This window comes from Electrophorus electricus, chromosome 24 (assembly GCF_013358815.1).
Source record: "Electrophorus electricus isolate fEleEle1 chromosome 24, fEleEle1.pri, whole genome shotgun sequence".
Classification (NCBI taxonomy): domain Eukaryota; kingdom Metazoa; phylum Chordata; class Actinopteri; order Gymnotiformes; family Gymnotidae; genus Electrophorus; species Electrophorus electricus.
The window spans coordinates 2,218,180-2,236,948 of NC_049558.1; the positions used below are offsets into that span (position 1 = coordinate 2,218,180).

Sequence of the window (18,769 nt, forward strand, 5' to 3'; positions counted from 1 at the left end):
ATACAGCAGTGTCTCTTTAAAACGTGCTTTATTACATTTTTAAACATGATCATTCTCTGGACGTTTTTCAGTGGATTTTTCCTAAGGCTTTTAGCACTCTCCATGGCTCCAGGAAGGGCAACGTCTCTACCCTTTGTTGACGCGGCACACGGAGATGGCACCATTATGAATTCAGTTGTCCTTACTGGAACAGCTCCAGCTCTTTCGGATTGACACCGGAACTCCATTATTTGTTCATTAGACTAGGCGACTGGTTTCAGAGTGATGATCATTAACGTTCCTGTGACCCTTTCCGCTCAACACCAGAACTCCCTTCCTTTTCAGACACTCCTGCCATCCAGAAGGAGAAGAAGGAGAAGAAGATGGTGGAGGAGGGAAGCCCAGTGGTCCTGCACTGCAACCCTCCGCAGAGCTCTGTCACCCCCGTCATCCACTGGATGGACAGGAGTACGTGAGCCGCCTCCGCCCCCTTCCTCCGGCAGCTCCGCGGGCTCTTCTGACGTTCGAGGATGAGCGCGTCGGACTCTGATCCGTTTCCGTTCTGCCGCAGGGCTCCGGCACATCCAGCAGAGCGAGCGCGTGATCCAGGGACGCGACGGCAACCTTTACTTCTCCCACGTGATCCCGGAGGACAGTCGGAGCGACTACACGTGCAACGTCCAGTTCCTGGGCGCCCGCATCATCGTCGTCAAAGAGGCCATCAGCCTCAATGTTGTGGCCTGTAAGTGGGAGGAGCTAGGGGCAGCCGAGACACCGCCCCTAGGCAGCCAGGGACTGGGTTAAGCCTGCAGGCAGCAGGGCATGTGTGGGGGAGGGGAGAACAGGAGGGAGGGGCTTCAGATGAAGAGGAGCCTGATGTGGCTCCTCCTGGGCCCCAGAGCCCGCCTCTTCAAGGCTCACATGTACTGCACAGCAGCTTGGGTGGTTGCTTGTTTCCATACGAGATGTCACATGTGGCCATGTTTTTGTTTTGCTTCACTCGCTGCTGCTGTTGTTGTTGATCTTGATGTTGTTGTCATTCTTATTCTCTGTCCGTAGCTAACGCAGTGGTGCGGAACAGAAGGCCACAGATGATGAGACCTACAGGCTCACACAGCTCCTACCTGGTGCTGAGGGGCCAGAGTCTGGATCTGGAGTGTATCGTCCAGGGCGTGTGAGTGTGTGTTTGTTTGTGTGTGTGTGTGTGTGTGTGTGAATATGGATGTGCGTCTGTGTATGCATTGTTCGCCCCATGCTATATTGAAGCCAATCACATAACTGTCTTTTGCATGTCTTCATTCCTGTTTCTATCCTTTTCTCCCTCAGCCCCACACCCTCTGTCCAGTGGGTGAGGAAGGATGACGCGCTGTCTGAATCTCGCACTTCCAAAGACAGCTTTGACAGGCTGCTGCATTTCACCAGCATCTCGGAGAATGACGATGGGGAATACCAGTGCTCTGCCACCAACTCACAGGGCACCTCCACCCACACCTACTCCGTCACTGTGGAAGGTGCAGGCCACTCTGCCTCGGCTGTTTTGTGGTGTAAACTAGTCTATCAGTGGGGCTCAGTGGGGCATTCGGTTGGAGGACCTCTGGCACTGGTGGCTCAGAGCTCCAGCTGTAGTGTGCCAATTCTGTGTACACTAATTAGCAACTGCACTGATAAACATCCTCTAATTAGTATTTTTTGGGGTGCCAGGAACTCGAAGTGTCTGTCAGAGCTTTGTTTTTTTCGCATGTATCTAAATATCGTATGGCTTCATTTCTGCCGGATGGATGATTTTTGTTAACATGGTTCTCCGGTGGGTTGCTCAGTTCGGTGTATTTGTGTATTTATACGTGTGTGCTCCTGTGTGCACGTGCTCATCTGTGCACTGGTGTGTGTACTACTCTAGCTGCGCCATACTGGACTAAGGAACCGGATAGTGAACTGTATGCACCAGGAGAGACCGTGAGACTGGAGTGTCAGGCAGACGGAATCCCAGCCCCCCTGGTCACCTGGTGCATCAACGGAATCCCTCTCTCAGGTGTGTGTGGGGGGGGGGGGGGGGGGGTGTTTGTGTGGTGTGTGTTACTTTTGGAAAATATCTAATCTAATGAGATCTGTCTTGGTAGCATGTCGTGTGTGGTTTCCCCGTAATTCTCTGTAAATTGGCGCAGACACTTCTCCAAAGTGCGAGGTAAAGGATGACAGGGTGGGCGTGTGGTATAGGCCATGCTCTAAGGCTGCAGCCTCTGTGCAGACATCGACCCTGACCCCAGGCGTACTGTGACTGGGGGCGTCCTCATCATGAAGGATGTGACACGCAGTGACACTGCAGTGTACCAGTGCAAGGCCGCCAACATTCACGGCAACATACTTGTGAACACCTACGTCCTTGTCATAGGTGAGATATATATATGTAGTGACATTTTTTATATATATATCAAATTATATATAAAATTCTGTAATACACAAGGCTTCCAGAGAAACACTTATGTAATAGCTATATATATATATATATAATTTTTATTACATATAATAGTTAATATATATAATGACTGCATGGATCCATTTAGCTGATGCTTTAATAGAAAGCGACTTACAATTATGGCTGAACAGAACTTGAGTAATTGAGGGTTAAGGGCCTTGCTCAGGGGCCCCACGGTGGCACCTTGGCAGTGGTGGGGCTTGAACTGGCAACCTGATTATAAGTCGAGTACCTTAACCACTGCGCCACCCCTGCCTGTGAGTGGTGTCAGCTGAAGGTGAAAGGACATGGTGCTGTTTCCAGAGCTTCCCCCGCAGATCCTGACGGAGGAAGACCTGTCATACCGGGCAGCGGAGGGACAGACGGTGGAGCTGCAGTGCCAGACCTTTGGCTCCCCCCGGCCCCGGGTCACATGGTGAGAGGGGGAGGGATACAAGCTGTGAGTGCACATGCTGGCAGGAAGCTGCAGGGCAGTGGGGTTTGGGGGAAGTTTGGGAACAGTGCAGAGGGGTCATTTTGGGAGCATGTTAAAATTAGTATATGTAACAATATAGCAATATGCTTGTGTGTGTGTGTGTGTGTGTGTGTGTGTGTGTGTGTATGTGTGTGTTCAGGGAGGGTGAGACCTGGGACTCTGTGATGTCCAACCCTAGGATGACTCAGCTAAGCAACGGCACTCTGGTGATCAGGAGTGTGTCCCACAGCGACACAGGCCTGTACACCTGCTCCGTTAATGAAGCCAAACTCACCATTACTGCTGAGCTGGAAGTGCTCAGTAAGTAACCAGTACAAACCAGTACAAACATGCAGAAACGCTTTTTTCTTATGCCCACACTTCTCTGTGCAGTATCTGAGTATTGCATATACTTTTAAATATATTTATATATATATATATATACTGAATAAAATTTCATATATATGAAATTTTATTCAGTATACTTTTAAAGATATTTATATATATATACATCTTTAAAAGTATACTGAATAAAATTTTATTCAGTATACTTTTAAAGATATATATATATATATATATAAAAAACTTTGAATATACTTTTAATGAATACTATATATTTTTTTCTGTTCATCTTGAAATAGTGGCTTAGCAATTTTCTAAACAGACAGAAAATAAAGCTGCAATCAAAACGGTAGCCACGGTTTCAGTGGGCCGTGGCAGCCTTTGTTACTGCCTCTTGGCTGTGACGCATAACAGCTGCCCCCGTACACACCCGTCAGACAGGACGCTGATCGTGGAGCCACCCCAGGCTCTGCGCGTTCAGAGGGGGAAGGCGGCCACACTTACCTGCCAGTACCAGATGGACAACACTCTGGGCCCACCACAGGTCCTGTGGAGGAAAAACCAGAAGAAGCTCACTGAGTCCTCCGACACAGACAAGTAGGATCCGTCACAGCCCCACTGATCAGACTGGATTATCAGACGTACCGTGGGATAGCATCAGATGTGTTCTGACCTGAATTCAGGCCACTATTCTAGGCCACTGATGGTGGTTGCTGCTATTGCTGTTCTCCAGGTACAGGATTTTAGAGTCTGAGCTCACAGTAAATGACGTCGAGGAAGAGGACGAAGGTGTTTACACCTGTGAGGTCTTGACGAGTCTGGACAGGGCGGATGCCAGCGGCTCCATCACCGTCGTTGGTATGAAACCAATCAGTGCTTCTTATGCGATGGGCTTTTACAGATAATGTATTATTGTAATTTTGACCTGTGGAAAAAGACATTTTCCCCCAGTCATGGACAGCTGTCTCTATATCATGTCTGCATGCAAAGTGTTGTTTACATTCTGACCTGCCCTTCATGCCCTGCTCTGCTGTTGGCGTCGTGGCATGCAAATTCCCATGTGTGTTCCTGCTCTCACTCAGACAAGCCAGATGCGCCATCTCAGCTGCAGATCTCCGAGGCCAGAGAACGCTCAGTCATTCTCTCCTGGACTCCCGGAGATGACCACAAAAGTCCCGTATTTGGTACAGACACTGATTTATGTATAATATTCTTTCAGTGGCGCTGAACGTTTTTCATTAGGCGGCAGCCATTTGATCTGTGTTTAATGGACCATTGGTTGTTGAGCTATATGGATCATACAGGGGCTTGTAGAGACAAAGTTAGCTGGTCTTGGACTTCAGCACAGATATTTCCTAATGTTGCCCACATCCGGTGTCTCCCTGCCTTCTCTGCTGTGTGTGTGTGTGTGTGTGTGTGTGTGTGTGTGTAGAGTATGTTGTGGAGTTTGACACAGGTGCTGACACAGAGCAGTGGGAGGAGCTTGCGCGTGTGTCTGGAGACACCCTACGTGCATCTCTTTCCCTGAGACCCTTCTTCTCGTACCGGTTCCGGGTCATCGCCATCAATGCTGTCGGCAAGAGCGACCCCAGCCTGCTCTCCGAAGCCTACCCCACGCCCGCTGATCGTAAGATAGCAAGCCTTTCAGCCTTAGGGGCCAGAGCCCTTCCTGCACGTTAATGTCGGTCTGGGACCTAAAACCGAGGCTAGAGTTTTGGCCAGGGGTGTTTGAGAGCAGCGAGCGGCTCCGCTCCCAGTGGGCCCCAGCTGGGAATCCCCTTCACGCTGCCTTGCTGTGGTGCTGATTTGAAGTGACAGGTGTGTGTTGTGTTGTGAACGGCCCTGCGCGCTAAGGCTTCCGTGTGTCCCCTGCAGGGCCAGACAGCAACCCCGTAGGAGTGCAAAGCGAGTCCGAGGACCCAGACAACCTCGTCATCACGTGGAAAGTGAGTTCTGCAAACAGCTCACTGCTCTCACTCCACGCCGACCGTTGAATTGCTTCTCCTCCCAGGCTTCTTTGCGCGTGAGCCATAAATTTACAGCTCGCAGCTTGCTTAACCGAGTTCCATGTGTGCCACGCTTTTGGAAATCTAGATGCTGGTAAAGATCTCTGTGAAGCTCCCAGCTCTGTCTTCTTGCAGGAGATGGATCGGATGAGCTTCAACGGGCCGGGTTTCCGCTACAAGGTCATGTGGAGAAAGGTGGTGGGCAGCGGACCCTCCTGGCACTTCGCCTTCACCACCTCGCCGCGCTACGTCGTCACCGACGTGGACCATTTCACTGCTTTTGACATCAAGGTGCAGGCCGTTAATAACGTGGGAGAGGGGCCAGAACCCAGGTCCACCATTGGCTACTCTGGAGAGGACTGTGAGTCAACCTATTCTCGTGTACTCCTGCTATAGCATGATGCTGCCAGGTTTCAGGTTTCGATAGATGCTTTATATTGATCTGGGGCTTCCCTGTACAATTTCCACCATTAATTTCTTGCATCCTTTTAGTTCTAAAGTGTAAGTCATTGAAGCAAACAGAAGAGAATATTTAGAATCCTGCAAGGGAGTGAGTTGGTTTAGTCATCCCAGTTTTGAATTCTCTTAAGGGACCACGGGTCCACTGTGTGTGTCCTGTGTGTGTGTTTCAGATCCTCTGGAATCTCCCCTGAATGTGGGTGTGATTCTTCTTAGCAGCACTGCCATCAGGGTGACATGGGCCCCAGTGGAAAGGAAGTCTGTGAGGGGGCATCTGTTGGGCTACAAGGTGCTGAATCACTGCCCTAAAACACTCTACGAGCCCGCCACCAAAACGAACAGATAAAAGTTTAGCATGAGCTAAAAACACCAGGCACATCCGTGGATCTTCACGCCTGAGCTCCGCTAATCTGTGACTCCAAAGGAGATTATTAAAATCCTTTTTTTGAATGTTGAGTTTTAGAAAGATGTATAACATTTTTCAAGTGTTTTTTAAAGCTTCGTCATCTCCACACTGATGAAATGAGAGGCAAGTTTCAACATCTCCACTGGCTGAGCACCAACATGAAGTGAATTTGTTTGTCGTTTTCCTGTCAGATCCACCTGTGGAACCACGGCCCATGTGGAAGACACCAGCAGAATCAGGTCGGGAGGGAGGACGCGTCCTTGAGCGCCGTCTACGAGACAACAGGAGCTGACGAGGAGAAGAAGGACCTGGGAGGCCTGCTGCCATACTCCTGCTACTCCCTCACCGTGAAAGTGTTCAACAGCAGAGGAGCTGGACCAGACTCGGAGGCGCGCACCTTCCAGACCCCCGAGGGCGGTGAGGCACAGACTTTATGCCCAAGCACCTCCTGTCTCAATCAGGACTGAAAAGAGACAGAAAATAAATGTTGGAGACTATGTGAGCATACATTTATGTCACCACTTGTAAATCCCAGTCACAAAAGCCAAAGCCCTGGACAATTTTGCGTTTCTCTACAACTCCCAATTCAACTCTTTTCGATAATTACCAAGCATTTCGAGCCTTTCAGCATCACAGAGGAAGATGAGGAGATCCACGTGGCAAGCTTGTGGATTCCACTCACCGACGCTGTCATTTTCCTACAGTTCCTGGTCCGCCCACGTCTCTGGTATTGGTCAGCCCCTCTGAGAGAGAGATGGCCCTGCACTGGACCACACCTGCCCAACCCAACGGGGTTCTGATGGGATACTTGGTGCAATACCAGCAGCGTAAGCCTACACACATCCACTGTATAATTTGTAGCGTTCAAACAAATGACTGCAGGAATATTAGCTGTATAGGAATCCGTGTAATGTTTCTTCACAGCATATCAGATGCAATACTTTGCTTTCATATGCCATTAATTTCTTAGTAATTAGTACATTCATCCTACACAGACAGTTCTAGTAATCAGTTCAAGTAATCAGTGGCATTTATGTGGCATTATAAAACAGATAATTCTGGTCCTAAAATCTGATTGGCTGATCCATGTTGGAGGCCATTGTAAAATCCTCGATATAGGTACACGTACAACCGCCTGACAGTGTCTGGATTCGGTATTAATGTGATCCTACTTTGAGTAGGCCATCCGCCTCCCGTTGTGCCTAAAACGTCCCTTGGTGCCCTAGAAAACATTCTAGAAGTTTACCTCACAAAGAAATACCCCATTATGTCTCTGCTTTCTCTGTTCATCTTCACATTCCGTTGTTCTCTCTCTTTATCTCTGTCTCTGACGCCGCAGTCGATAATGCATACAGTCCCATGCAGGAGGAGAGGATTGATGACCCCACGGTGACCCAGCTGACCCTTAAAGAGCTGGACCCCCACAGCCGTTACCGCTTCTACCTGCGGGGCTTCACCGCTGCTGGGGATGGCCTGCCCATCACCCGGGAAGGAGCCACCATCCTCGATGGAGGTCCCACATTTATATAGCAGATCTGTCCTATTTCTGAGTCCGTTGCTTTGTGTTTTCAAAGATTAAAGGATGCAAGGATTAAGGTTTAATTTTTAGCAACATTAATCACGGTCGTATGAAACGTCTTTACTGGATACTGCTGGGTTTCTGCATTGACTTATATTACTGCAAACGGATGGAACACTAAACAGGCAGACCAAGTGCGCTTACCGAGGGACCGGTGGAAGGAGGGAAGTCGATTCCCTTACCTTCTTCTGGAGAAAAACGCCAAAGTTTTATCTCCTGTTATCGGGTATCAAGTACACAGAGTTCTGATAAGCCAGCATCACCCAGCAATGGAAAATAACTGAGCAAATGAATAAAACATGACATTCTAGAAATAGAATGCACCCAGAGAAATAAATCTTCCCAAACTAACTATAATCCAGCCGTGAAATATCTGCTGTTTCCGAGATGCAGTTACAGTTTCCTTGAAGCATAACAGTTTCTCCGAAAAAAGCAATATGCATGAGTAATGGGCCCGAGAGAAGTGCAGTGATTAAGATTACAGTGTAAATATGGAAAAGTTTTTCCTGAACACACTCCGTGCTCAGTGTCCTGTCCCACCAGGCACAACAATGTTACCATTGACGTTATAGAGCAGGCATCCATAATGGAAAACAGAATAAAGTTATTTTTTTCCCGTCGTGTGTGCGCACGTGTGTGTGTGAATAGGTCCACCCCGGAACTTTAGTCTGTCTGTTGGAGAGACATCAGTCAACCTAACCTGGGTTTCCCACGAGAGGCAAAGGAACGTGGGTTTCCACATTCACTACCTACGGAAGAACGGTAAGAGCTTTGCCGGAAGGAAATGCCCTTTAAAAGTGCTAATGGAACTGTTGCACATGCACACTAATAACTCAGTAATTAGCCTTTGATATGCTTCCTGTTCCTATTTAAAAAGGGCAAACCTCTAATGTGAAGGCACTGATGTACATTTTTGAGGGCCAACTTCAGCATAGGTGTCATGTGATGCCAGCATGTTGCCGTGGTGATGCCAAACCCAGAGCAGACGACTCTGTGCCGGCTGCTAATGTGCCAGTGGGATGGAGTGTGTTGGGCTTTCTGTCCCCCAGGCCGGGGGAGCTGGCAGCATTCGGAGAAAGTGAACTCCACCCAGGCCTTCTACTCCCTGCACGGCCTGCAGCCTGGATCCACCTACATACTGCACTTCATCTCCAGTAACGGAACCTTTTGGGAGACTGACATACGGACCACGGGAGCAGGTAGCATGTAAACACATACGCACGCGCACACACATACACACACACACAAACACAAACGCTTTCAGACAGAAACAGTGGTGTAAAACAGTGTAGAACAGTGCAGTCAGGACTAAAGGTCAGAGCTGGTTCTGAAAGTGCTGGACTCTTTATAAGTTCAGGCTGGTCTTTCTATGCAAAAACGAGCACATTAGCTACATCTGAAAAAGATTTGATGTGTGTCGTTTTAATCCCTGACACCCTGAGTCTGCTTTCATGCCCGTCTGTTTGTAGGAGTGATGGAGATGCGATCTGGCTTTGCTACTGAAGGCTGGTTCATTGGACTCATTAGCGCCCTCGTGCTGTTGTTGCTGGTATTGCTCATCCTCTGCTTCATCAAGCGGAGCAAAGGCGGCAAGTACTCAGGTGCGCCACCTGCCTGAGTGACCGCACACTGCGGGTGTGCTGACGCTTTACATTTGTCTGTTACAGAAGCAGTGGCATCAGTGATATTAACGCTGTAAATTCTGCTATCTCAGTCAAAGACAAGGAGGAGGGCCAGGTGGACTCGGAGGCCCGACCCATGAAGGACGAGACGTTTGGGGAGTACAGGTGTGGTGCCCTGAGCTACTTATCAGTGCTTTTCTAAATGACAAAGCTTGCCTGTGAATTTCTTCTGGCGTTTCTTTGTATTCCTTACGCTCTCTCTCTTTCTTCCTGATGCTCTCAAACGCTGTCCAGATCTCTAGAGAGGTATGACTTGTAGTGTGTTTCTGTAAAGGCATGCGGCTGCTCTCTCGCTGGGGTTGGGTTCCTCGCCGCCCCCCTCTACGCAGTCCTTTTGAGCTCAGCCTAATCATTTAATTGCCGTCTGAGAGCACTTTCTAGCGGTTGTCCCGTTTTCTGTCCATTTCTCCACTCATCCCACACTTCCTCTCTCTCTCCCTTTCTCCCTGTCTTTCCTCTCCCCTGAGAAGTGATAACGAGGATAAATGCACGGCCAGTCTCCCCTCTCTGTGCGAGGACAGCAAGCTCTGCAGCGACGGCGCCCTCGAGGACTACGGCAACAGCAACAGCATCCAGACGGAGGTAATTATGGACGAGTCCCTGGCCAGTCAGCTCAGCAGCACCAGAGAAGCGCCCGAGGTGGAGCCCTAGGACAGCTTGCCCTTTCACCCCGCCCACCCTGCCACCGTCACGCCCACTGGCCACGGCACACCCCATTCCGCCGTGGCCTCAGACTAGCCAGGCAGGGTAGGCCACACTTCCAAACTGGATTCACCCATGTGCCCACTAACACGTATCTAAGTGACTGACTATATAATGAGTAGATGCAGTACAACATCGGTATGTACACTCAAAGCAAATCCCATGTAGTGGGACACCACATACAATTTTGGGACTGACATTAGACATAATTTGATCAACCGATACAATTCAGGCATAGATGGAGGGAAACACAAACGACTAGAATAGTCTAGAATAGACTAGACAAGCAACTGTACGGGTAGGAACCTCCCTGCAAACTGTTCATAGATAATTCCTCTTTGTTTCTAATATGCCCTTCCATAGTAGTTTACAGTACGGTGACTGAAAGAGTCACAGAAGAGCAGCAACTGCGAAACAAACAAAAGATGACAAGCGCATCATCATTTCAGGGACTATAAACATAACAATGCCAGAAACAAAACCAAATACGAAATTCAGCTGAAACTGAATGACACCACTAAGCTGTAAGTGACAACATTAACGTTTGAGCTTGCTCATGATAGGTGCCCTCTACGCCACTAAAGTAACCAATGATAGCTAGCTATGCAAAGTTAACAGCATGTAAAAGTTATGCTTTTTTTGTAATAGTTTGCAAGCTGGGAAGACACTGTAGTGTCCACAATTATTCATGCTAAGCAAATAATCCATATATGGCTAACAACATACTAGATAGATGAAAGAAAATCCAAAAAAATGTCTTGTTAATGTTTGCATAGATTGACTGCATTGAGATCTTCAAAACACCATTTAGTGGAAATTATGCATGTATGTTATTTGTAGAACTTCACATATATTTCTTTGTGCTGGAAATGTCTGCAGTTAGTGGCCATGAGCACGTTCACTGCTAGTGACCTTGGAGTCAGAGGTTTTGGGCATGTTTATTTTCGAGCGAATGCTGTTGGGCATGGCTTAATAATAACATGTTGTCGCTTACTGGTTCAGTGCTACAATCGTGTTGTCCCTTAAAACCACTGCCTGCCATCTTTTGCTTGCTTCCCAGTTGCCGTTGTGTTGCAACTCTGCAGCCCAACATAACACAGGCATACACAGCTGTGCACAGGTACACACGGGTGACAGCTGGCTTGGCCTCCCAGTTTTCTGCCTGCAAAAATGACCTACTGAATGCCAGTGACTTTATTAACGACAGAATGACAATTCAGCCACCAAGACACCCACGGTTAATGCCAAATACAGAACGCAGAAGGCAGTGCAGGAGGACTAAAGCAGAGGGAAACGAGGACCTTAATGTCCTGAGCAGTGCATTATGCAGACGTATGCCCAGTGCACACTGCATATGGGCTGCATAGGTGGACTTATTTATTATATGTAGTAGTTGTTATTTGCCATTTCAGTGGGTTGCACTGGAAGACCGGTGCACTGCGTTCTTTTACATTTTTTATTTTACTTTATTTTAAAATGTTATGCCTTTATGTTTTCTTCTGTTTCCCATAATGTATATGTGATTTTCTGATTGGTTTTCTGCATACCTCAAGAGCAAATACACAGCCAGGTCCCCATAGCCAAGCTATATACTGTAAATAGAAAAGCTGCAATGGTATGTTAACATGAGGTGCTTTATATCACGCTGTACGTAGTGGTATCCAGCAGTCAGCCAACAGTATTAGACAGCTGTCACATCCATCGGTCCCTGTGCCTGTCCACATAACCGATGTCACCAGAAAGTTACCTTTGTTCACCCCACCATCGTACTCTAGCGTACTTAATTTTGTGTAGCCCTCTATACGTGTGTCTTTTTTATTGTAATCTGCGTAGTGTATTAAACTGTGTGTACTGACAAATCCTCTCTTGCAGTCCTGTTGGTGTAAAGCCATATGACTACACACTTCAAAAGTGTAATGGGGTGTGAGGTAGTACTGAGTTTGATGGGGTTGTGAGAGAGCACACCGCACACACACACACACACACACACACACACACACACCCTCATGTACTCATTGACAAATTTGGTTTGGTTATGTAAAAACAGTCATATATGTAACTATCGTGATTCATGTCATACACGGAGATTGTATGCTTTGAAGGGGTGGAGAATATAATCCCATGCCAGATATACCAAATAGCACTGGTTTCTATTTCGTTGTGTGGCACGTACGTTTGGGTGAGCAGTGTTATGTGAAAATACATGAGAAGAAAGACCTGAGGAGTCCAGTAAAAGTGAAGTGAAAGGATATACAGCAAGTCGTGTTCTTGTGCAGAAGCAGAGATGGGCCAAAACCTCTGTTTTTATCTGAATGTAAATAAAACCCAAATGTTTGTTTTGTTATGGCACTGATTTGTAACAGTGTGTTCCGTCGATTATTCTGAGTTGTTGATGTTTTAATTCTGAACCTTTGACCTTTCGGCTAAAATGTTAGTTGTGGTATAACTGTTCTGGATAACTAGTGATTAGTTTTCAAAAACTTTAAAAAGAAAAAAAAAGCCATCCTTTGATAATGTCTGAATTAAAAAAAAAAAAAAAGATAACATATTTTATAAAAAAGAAAAATAAAACATTAATGGCCATTGACCTTAAATTAAGCCAACCATAATAAGACTACTTTCCCCCCACATTTCCAACTGTTTCCTGTTTGCTTGAGTTGCAGTATGGTGTGTATCTGTTACAAAGCAATTCCTGAAAAAGCCATGGGAAAATCAGGGATGCTCTAGTCTTGGCTGTACACTGCACACATACACACAAAGGGAGAATTTGCCATGTGCTGACTCAAATGAATTGAAACCAGTGTGTCTGAGCCGTGGAGCGTTGGGGATGGTGGGGTGTGGTCGACGGGACTGCTGCTTTTAATAGGTTTTGTGTTAGCCTCCCTTGCTTATGTTGTACAGATACACTCAGGACAAAATTCTCGTAAAGGTGTATTTTCATACAGGAGGAATATGTGGTGTGAACTATGCCAATATCCCACTAAACTGCTGCTGGATGTCTGTGTTGTTGGTGTCCGAGTGTGCGATGGCCTTGGAGAGAAGAGTCAGTTTACAGATATTCACTATACTGCTGTTTTACGTTTCATGTTTAGGCGTTTCCGCGTGCATCTCAGGCAGGGTGCAAGGTTACCTGAGTAGCACTAAAATTGTTCAACTTTTTACTGTTGTACTCTATGTAATGTAGTTTTAAATGATGGCACATCTTAAACATGCTTAAGCTACTGTAATTTTAGTTCTGAAGAGATCCAGGGCTAGACATCACTTGATTATTGAAATATTTTCAATGTCACATGTTCCCTTTGTTTGATTGAAATAAATCAAAGGTTATAGAAATCTAAAAAAGAATCAAATAAAAAGCAATGGGTCAGAATGTGAGGAATGACTGGATGAGTGCACGAGAGCGTTGCAGTTGACTGTTATGATGAACGGCCATGTCACTTTTCCATCGTGTTTGTCCATGACCGAGGGACGGATATGGGTGGGCCCGTACAAGTGGGCTTGACCTGGAAAACTAGTGTATGTGAATCATGAATCACCCACTGTATTGTAAATGCTTCAAAAATAAAATCAATGGAGCAATCAATACCTACTGAAAAGTTGTCATGCGTAGTGTATTAAACTGTGTGTACTGACAAATCTTCTCTTGCAGTCCTGTTGGTGTAAAGCCATATGACTACACACTTCAAAAGTGCAATGGGGTGTGAGGTAGTACTGAGTTTGATGGGGTTGTGAGAGAGCACACCGCACACACACCGCACACACACACACACACACACACACACACACACACACACACACACACACACACACACACACACACCCTCATGTACTCATTGACAAATTTGGTTTGGTTATGTAAAAACAGTCATATATGTAACTATCGTGATTCATGTCATACACGGAGATTGTATGCTTTGAAGGGGTGGAGAATATAATCCCATGCCAGATATACCAAATAGCACTGGTTTCTATTTCGTTGTGTGGCACGTACGTTTGGGTGAGCAGTGTTATGTGAAAATACATGAGAAGAAAGACCTGAGGAGTCCAGTAAAAGTGAAGTGAAAGGATATACAGCAAGTCGTGTTCTTGTGCAGAAGCAGAGACGGGCCAAAACCTCTGTTTTTATCTGAATGTAAATAAAACCCAAATGTTTGTTTTGTTATGGCACTGATTTGTAACAGTGTGTTCCGTCGATTATTCTGAGTTGTTGATGTTTTAATTCTGAACCTTTGACCTTTTGGCTAAAATGTTAGTTGTGGTATAACTGTTCTGGATAACTAGTGATTAGTTTTCAAAAACTTTAAAAAGAAAAAAAAAGCCATCCTTTGATAATGTCTGAATTTAAAAAAAAAAACAAAAAACATATTTTATAAAAAAGAAAAATAAAACATTAATGGCCATTGACCTTAAATTAAGCCAACCATAATAAGACTACTTTCCCCCCACATTTCCAACTGTTTCCTGTTTGCTTGAGTTGCAGTATGGTGTGTATCTGTTACAAAGCAATTCCTGAAAAAGCCATGGGAAAATCAGGGATGCTCTAGTCTTGGCTGTACACTGCACACATACACACAAAGGGAGAATTTGCCATGTGTTGACTCAAATGAATTGAAACCAGTGTGTCTGAGCCGTGGAGCGTTGGGGATGGTGGGGTGTGGTCGACGGGACTGCTGCTTTTAATAGGTTTTGTGTTAGCCTCCCTTGCTTATGTTGTACAGATACACTCAGGACAAAATTCTGGATGTCTGTGTTGTTGGTGTCCGAGCGTGCGATGGCCTTGGAGAGAAGAGTCAAGTTCAAGTTCAAGTTCAAGAGGTTTTATTGTCATTTCAGCTATGTACAAGTACACAACAAAAACGAGACAATGTTCCTCCAGGACCATGGTGCAACATAAAAACAACAGTGCAACAGACAACATGCTACACAAGTGCAAACAGTCCAATATAGTGCAAAATGTCATTAAATAAACATTAAATAAACAATAATAAATACAGGACAGGACAAATACAAAATACAAAATGAGTAGACAGTGCAATTTAGTTCAGTACACAGTACTGGGCATATGTAAAGCGAGTTGTGCATAGCAATCAGTGATATGCTACCCTGAAAATAGCAGTCACCGGTAGCAGCCAGAACAGTTCAGAGTACAGTGCTGGTTTAGTGCAGTACTCTAGCAGCAAGTAGGATAATGTGCAAGACTGCAACAGAAGTGCATAGTTTATTTGTGTGAGGTTTGACTTCAGCACTAGTCCGATGCAAAACAATGTGTGCGTGTGTGTATAGATATGTATGTATGTATGTACGTACGTGTGTGTGTGTGTGTGTGAGTGTATGAGTGTGTGTGACTGTGTATAAGCATGTGTGTATGTGTGTGTGTATAAAAGTGCCCATTTTTGGAATCTGAATTGGAATTGGAGTTAGCCAGAGTTCAGCAGTCTAATGGCTTCTGGGAAGAAGCTGTTGCACAGTCTGGAGGTGCAGGACTGGATGCTGCGGTACCTTCTTCCAGATGGCAAAAGGGTGAACAGTTCATGTGAGGGGTGTGTGGGGTCTTTCACAATGTTGGTGGCTTTCCGGATGCAGCGTGTTATGTAGTTATGTAGTCAGTTTACAGATATTCACTATACTGCTGTTTTACGTTTCATGTTTAGGCATTTAAGCGTGCATCTCAGGCAGGATGCAAGGTTGCCTGAGTAGCACTAAAATTGTTCAACTTTTTACTACTCTACATAATGTAGTTTTAAATGATGGCACAGAAAATCTATGAGATGATATGGACTCTGATGCTGAAGTACAATATTTTGCTGTTCTAATACATATATTTGAATGTTATATTAAAAAAATGCAACACAATTTATCAGTGCTATGAAAAGCATAATTTATTAATCCTTAACAAGGTCATGTATTCTCTGCAGTTAGAAATTCAAACATCCACAGTGCATTTGGTGCTGGGCGGATGGTGGTGTGAGAGGTTTCTAGCGCGAGCTGGTGCTGAACTGGGTGAAGTAGTGGGCAGCGGGCTGGTTGGTATAAAGCTCCGTCTTGAGGTACTGTTGGCTGCAAAAGACAGGATTTCTGTTCATCAGTAGACTCTCACAGGGCCTCGACTTTTGCAAACATTTCACTTTTTTACACAAGAGGAAAGTACAGTTGCGGCACAAAACATGCCTAAACGCTAGCATTTCTATCTTCTTAAAAATGCTATTTTTTAAACATTTTTTTTAAATGTTTTATTGATTTTTGTAAAATTGTCTAAAAAAAACCAAAGACACCAGATTTCAGAATTACATGAGCTTTCCAAAATATCGCCACAGGACGTGTTTAATGTTATACCATGACTCACTAGTGCACAAAAGACAAAAGAACCAGCACTCACATCCATACAGTAACACCTGAGTGTGAAGAAGCTAAAGGCTGTGAGTGCTATCAGCTAGCAGAGGGCTGGGGTTCCGCGGTGCCTGACGCCTGCGTGCTGCCCTTACTGTGCCCGCTGTTCTTTGGCCAGCTGCTGGTTGTAGCGGTCCAGCTTCCCTCTCCTCTCCTTCTCTGTCTCTCTCACTCTGCTCTCCTCCTCCACCTGCTGCCTGGCCTGCTGCAGCTGCAGCAGATCCCACGCCTTCTCCCTCTGCCTCTCCAGCTGCGTGTGCCTCTGCGGGGGGCGAGAGGGATGTACTTCCACGGCAGAGACAGAAGCACCGCCTTTCGGTGCAGAGGGTGTGTGAAAGCAAGAGAGATGGTCCCTCACCTCCCTCTCGGCGCGCTGCTCCTCGCTCTGCCTGTAGATGGCGCTGAGCTGCGCGGGGCCCATTCCCTTCCAGTGGTCTGGCGGCACACGGGGGGCCGCCCCTGCTCTGACTGCTGCCTCCGGGCACTCGGTCAGCAGGTCAGAGGTCACCATGTGCAACATCTCTGCCAGCCCTTCCTCTTCCTGTCTCAGCTTGTCTTGCTTCTCTCTCTCCAACCTCTCTTCTGCCTACAAAAACACAGCTCAAGGTCAGAGTTCAGGAGCTTTGACCCTCCCATCTCATCGTGTCCCTGGAGGGTTATTATCTATTGATCAAAAATGACAATGACAAACAAAGCCTGAGGGTTTAAAATAATATAAATAATGTGGAAACACTTTTAAAATGTAGCTGTCTCTTGCAAAGCAAAGAACAGCAAACTATATTTAATGAGCTCCATCACTTAAGAAAACAATACAATCAAGGTAATGGACTCACTGTTTGATGTACTAAGATTCATTCTCTCCCTCTCTCTCTCTCCCCACCCTCTCTCTTTCTCTCTCTCCCCCCTCTCTCTTTCTCTCCCTCTCCCTCCCCATCCACCTGAGCCTGGTTGTAGCTTTTGAGGGCGATGCACGCGGCTCTTTTACACTCCGTCTCCAGAGCATCCAGCTGTGCCACTCGCAGGTCGTGCTGCAGCAGTTCTCTGCATCTGAGCAGCTCTGCACACACACAACATTCACTGCTTCCCCAACACGCACATATTCAGCACTGCTGTGAACATACAGAGGAAACGGTGATGACCCACTACAGTGTACATACACATCAGCAGGCCCATAGGTTGTAAGGACTCAGACATAAGGGAGTCTGGGCTGTGTGTGTGTGTGTGTGTGTTTACCTTTGTGCTTGTACTCCCTCTTTTGCTTGTCCCGCTCTTCTCTTTGCGCTCGGAGCACTCTCTCATTCATCTCCATCTGAGCCCTCTTCCTCTCATCCTCCCCAACTCCTTCTCCCTGAACCCACACATGCAGAAACAAACAGATCCGTCCAAAGACTCAAACGTTCTATGGCAAATGCCGAGCTCAGTGCCTTAAATGATAGAAGGCGTAGTTAGTGGGCAGTAACTGCAGAGACTATATGCACCTGAAAAACCTGCATGCTGGCAGGTCCGAAGGACTCTGGAGCAGATACGTCGACGCCAAGTGCCCCCTGGTGGTTACACTTAAGGTCTGCTTCACGTGAATCCTCCGCGCGCTGGTGCATTGCCCGGTATTGCACGAGGTCCCGTGCCAGGCCTCTTCTCATGTCCTCCTCTTCTTTTTGCTGCCTCATAAGCATTTCATCAAAGGAGACACGCAACGCATCTGTATAACGGGGGGGGGGGGGACGACGACGACGAAAAACGTGTCCAGTTATACATTTTAGTGTGGCCTATAGACTGGTTTTGGCTTTGACCAATGCACGTTTACCATGGGCCATGTCCCGCTGTTTGTCCATCGCGACCCTTTCACGCCGCTCGGCCACCTGTCGTTCAAGCGCGTGCAGGTCCAGACCCATGACTCGGTTCCTCGTGCTGAAGATCCGTGTCTGCCGGGCTGCCTCCGCGGACCGGCGCCGCCTCACTGCCTCCACGGCAGCCTCGTCCACCGGCAGGTCGACCTTGTGCATCCTCGCAGGTAGCAGATTGTCCGCAGGTGTGTCGTTATAGGTAACGTTATCGTTCAAATCGAGAGGTACCCAGAGGTGTCCAAACTTTGTTGCTCGTCAAGCGCACCCGTGATGGCAGGACATATTGCAGGTCTGTGCCGCTTTTTTGTTTGGAGGTTTGCGTGGCCATGGTAACTTGGCTGTGGCTCAGTGTCAGACAAGCTCTATGCATAATTATTTCAAAATTAAAGCCTTCTTAAATGTGATACGTGTTCTGTGTGCCCACTGTATTAAAATGAGAATTAAAAGGAAATTTCT

The 18,769-nt window shown here is 46.7% G+C and overlaps 2 protein-coding genes across 3 annotated transcripts in view; one reads left to right on the forward strand and one right to left on the reverse strand.

The window, feature by feature from the left end:
- The window catches only part of l1cama (L1 cell adhesion molecule, paralog a), a 35,279-nt gene extending 21,607 nt beyond the window's left edge, over positions 1-13,672 (forward strand). The window contains exons 6-29 of one of the 2 annotated variants that reach the window (XM_035522291.1): positions 325-447; positions 551-721; positions 1,039-1,153; positions 1,306-1,490; positions 1,877-2,008; positions 2,225-2,368; positions 2,756-2,867; positions 3,067-3,227; positions 3,686-3,845; positions 3,982-4,106; positions 4,331-4,432; positions 4,681-4,875; positions 5,124-5,194; positions 5,390-5,615; positions 5,887-6,002; positions 6,311-6,536; positions 6,824-6,946; positions 7,459-7,632; positions 8,347-8,460; positions 8,748-8,897; positions 9,168-9,299; positions 9,413-9,485; positions 9,615-9,626; positions 9,851-13,672. In XM_035522291.1, the coding sequence (XP_035378184.1) occupies positions 325-447; positions 551-721; positions 1,039-1,153; positions 1,306-1,490; positions 1,877-2,008; positions 2,225-2,368; positions 2,756-2,867; positions 3,067-3,227; positions 3,686-3,845; positions 3,982-4,106; positions 4,331-4,432; positions 4,681-4,875; positions 5,124-5,194; positions 5,390-5,615; positions 5,887-6,002; positions 6,311-6,536; positions 6,824-6,946; positions 7,459-7,632; positions 8,347-8,460; positions 8,748-8,897; positions 9,168-9,299; positions 9,413-9,485; positions 9,615-9,626; positions 9,851-10,031 (3,323 nt within the window). In that variant the 3' untranslated portion in view covers positions 10,032-13,672. The remainder of the gene's footprint in view (positions 1-324; positions 448-550; positions 722-1,038; positions 1,154-1,305; positions 1,491-1,876; positions 2,009-2,224; positions 2,369-2,755; positions 2,868-3,066; positions 3,228-3,685; positions 3,846-3,981; positions 4,107-4,330; positions 4,433-4,680; positions 4,876-5,123; positions 5,195-5,389; positions 5,616-5,886; positions 6,003-6,310; positions 6,537-6,823; positions 6,947-7,458; positions 7,633-8,346; positions 8,461-8,747; positions 8,898-9,167; positions 9,300-9,412; positions 9,486-9,614; positions 9,627-9,850) is intronic. The other variant, XM_035522292.1, reaches the window with a different exon arrangement.
- A 2,269-nt stretch (positions 13,673-15,941) lies between these two features.
- On the reverse strand, positions 15,942-18,614 carry ribc1 (RIB43A domain with coiled-coils 1). Its single transcript, XM_027016317.2, has 7 exons — positions 18,274-18,614; positions 17,948-18,168; positions 17,703-17,817; positions 17,408-17,526; positions 16,828-17,055; positions 16,565-16,731; positions 15,942-16,139 (listed from the first exon to the last, which is right to left on the reverse strand). The coding sequence occupies exons 1-7, from the start codon at positions 18,470-18,472 to the stop codon at positions 16,058-16,060; spliced, it is 1,131 nt and encodes a 376-aa protein (XP_026872118.2). The 5' UTR covers positions 18,473-18,614; the 3' UTR covers positions 15,942-16,057.
- Between the last annotated feature and the right edge of the window lie 155 nt (positions 18,615-18,769).

Bases quoted from the DNA above. Each gene is read 5' to 3' on its own strand.
- ribc1 (XM_027016317.2), bottom strand. From the start codon at position 18,472: ATGCACAAGGTCGACCTGCCGGTGGACGAGGCTGCCGTGGAGGCAGTG. The intron at 17,527-17,702 runs GTAAACACACAC...GTGTGTGTGCAG, and splicing joins GAGGGAGTACAAGCACAAAG to AGCTGCTCAGATGCAGAGAA. The intron at 16,140-16,564 runs GTAAGGGCAGCA...TGTCTTTTGCAG, and splicing joins GCCAAAGAACAGCGGGCACA to CCAACAGTACCTCAAGACGG.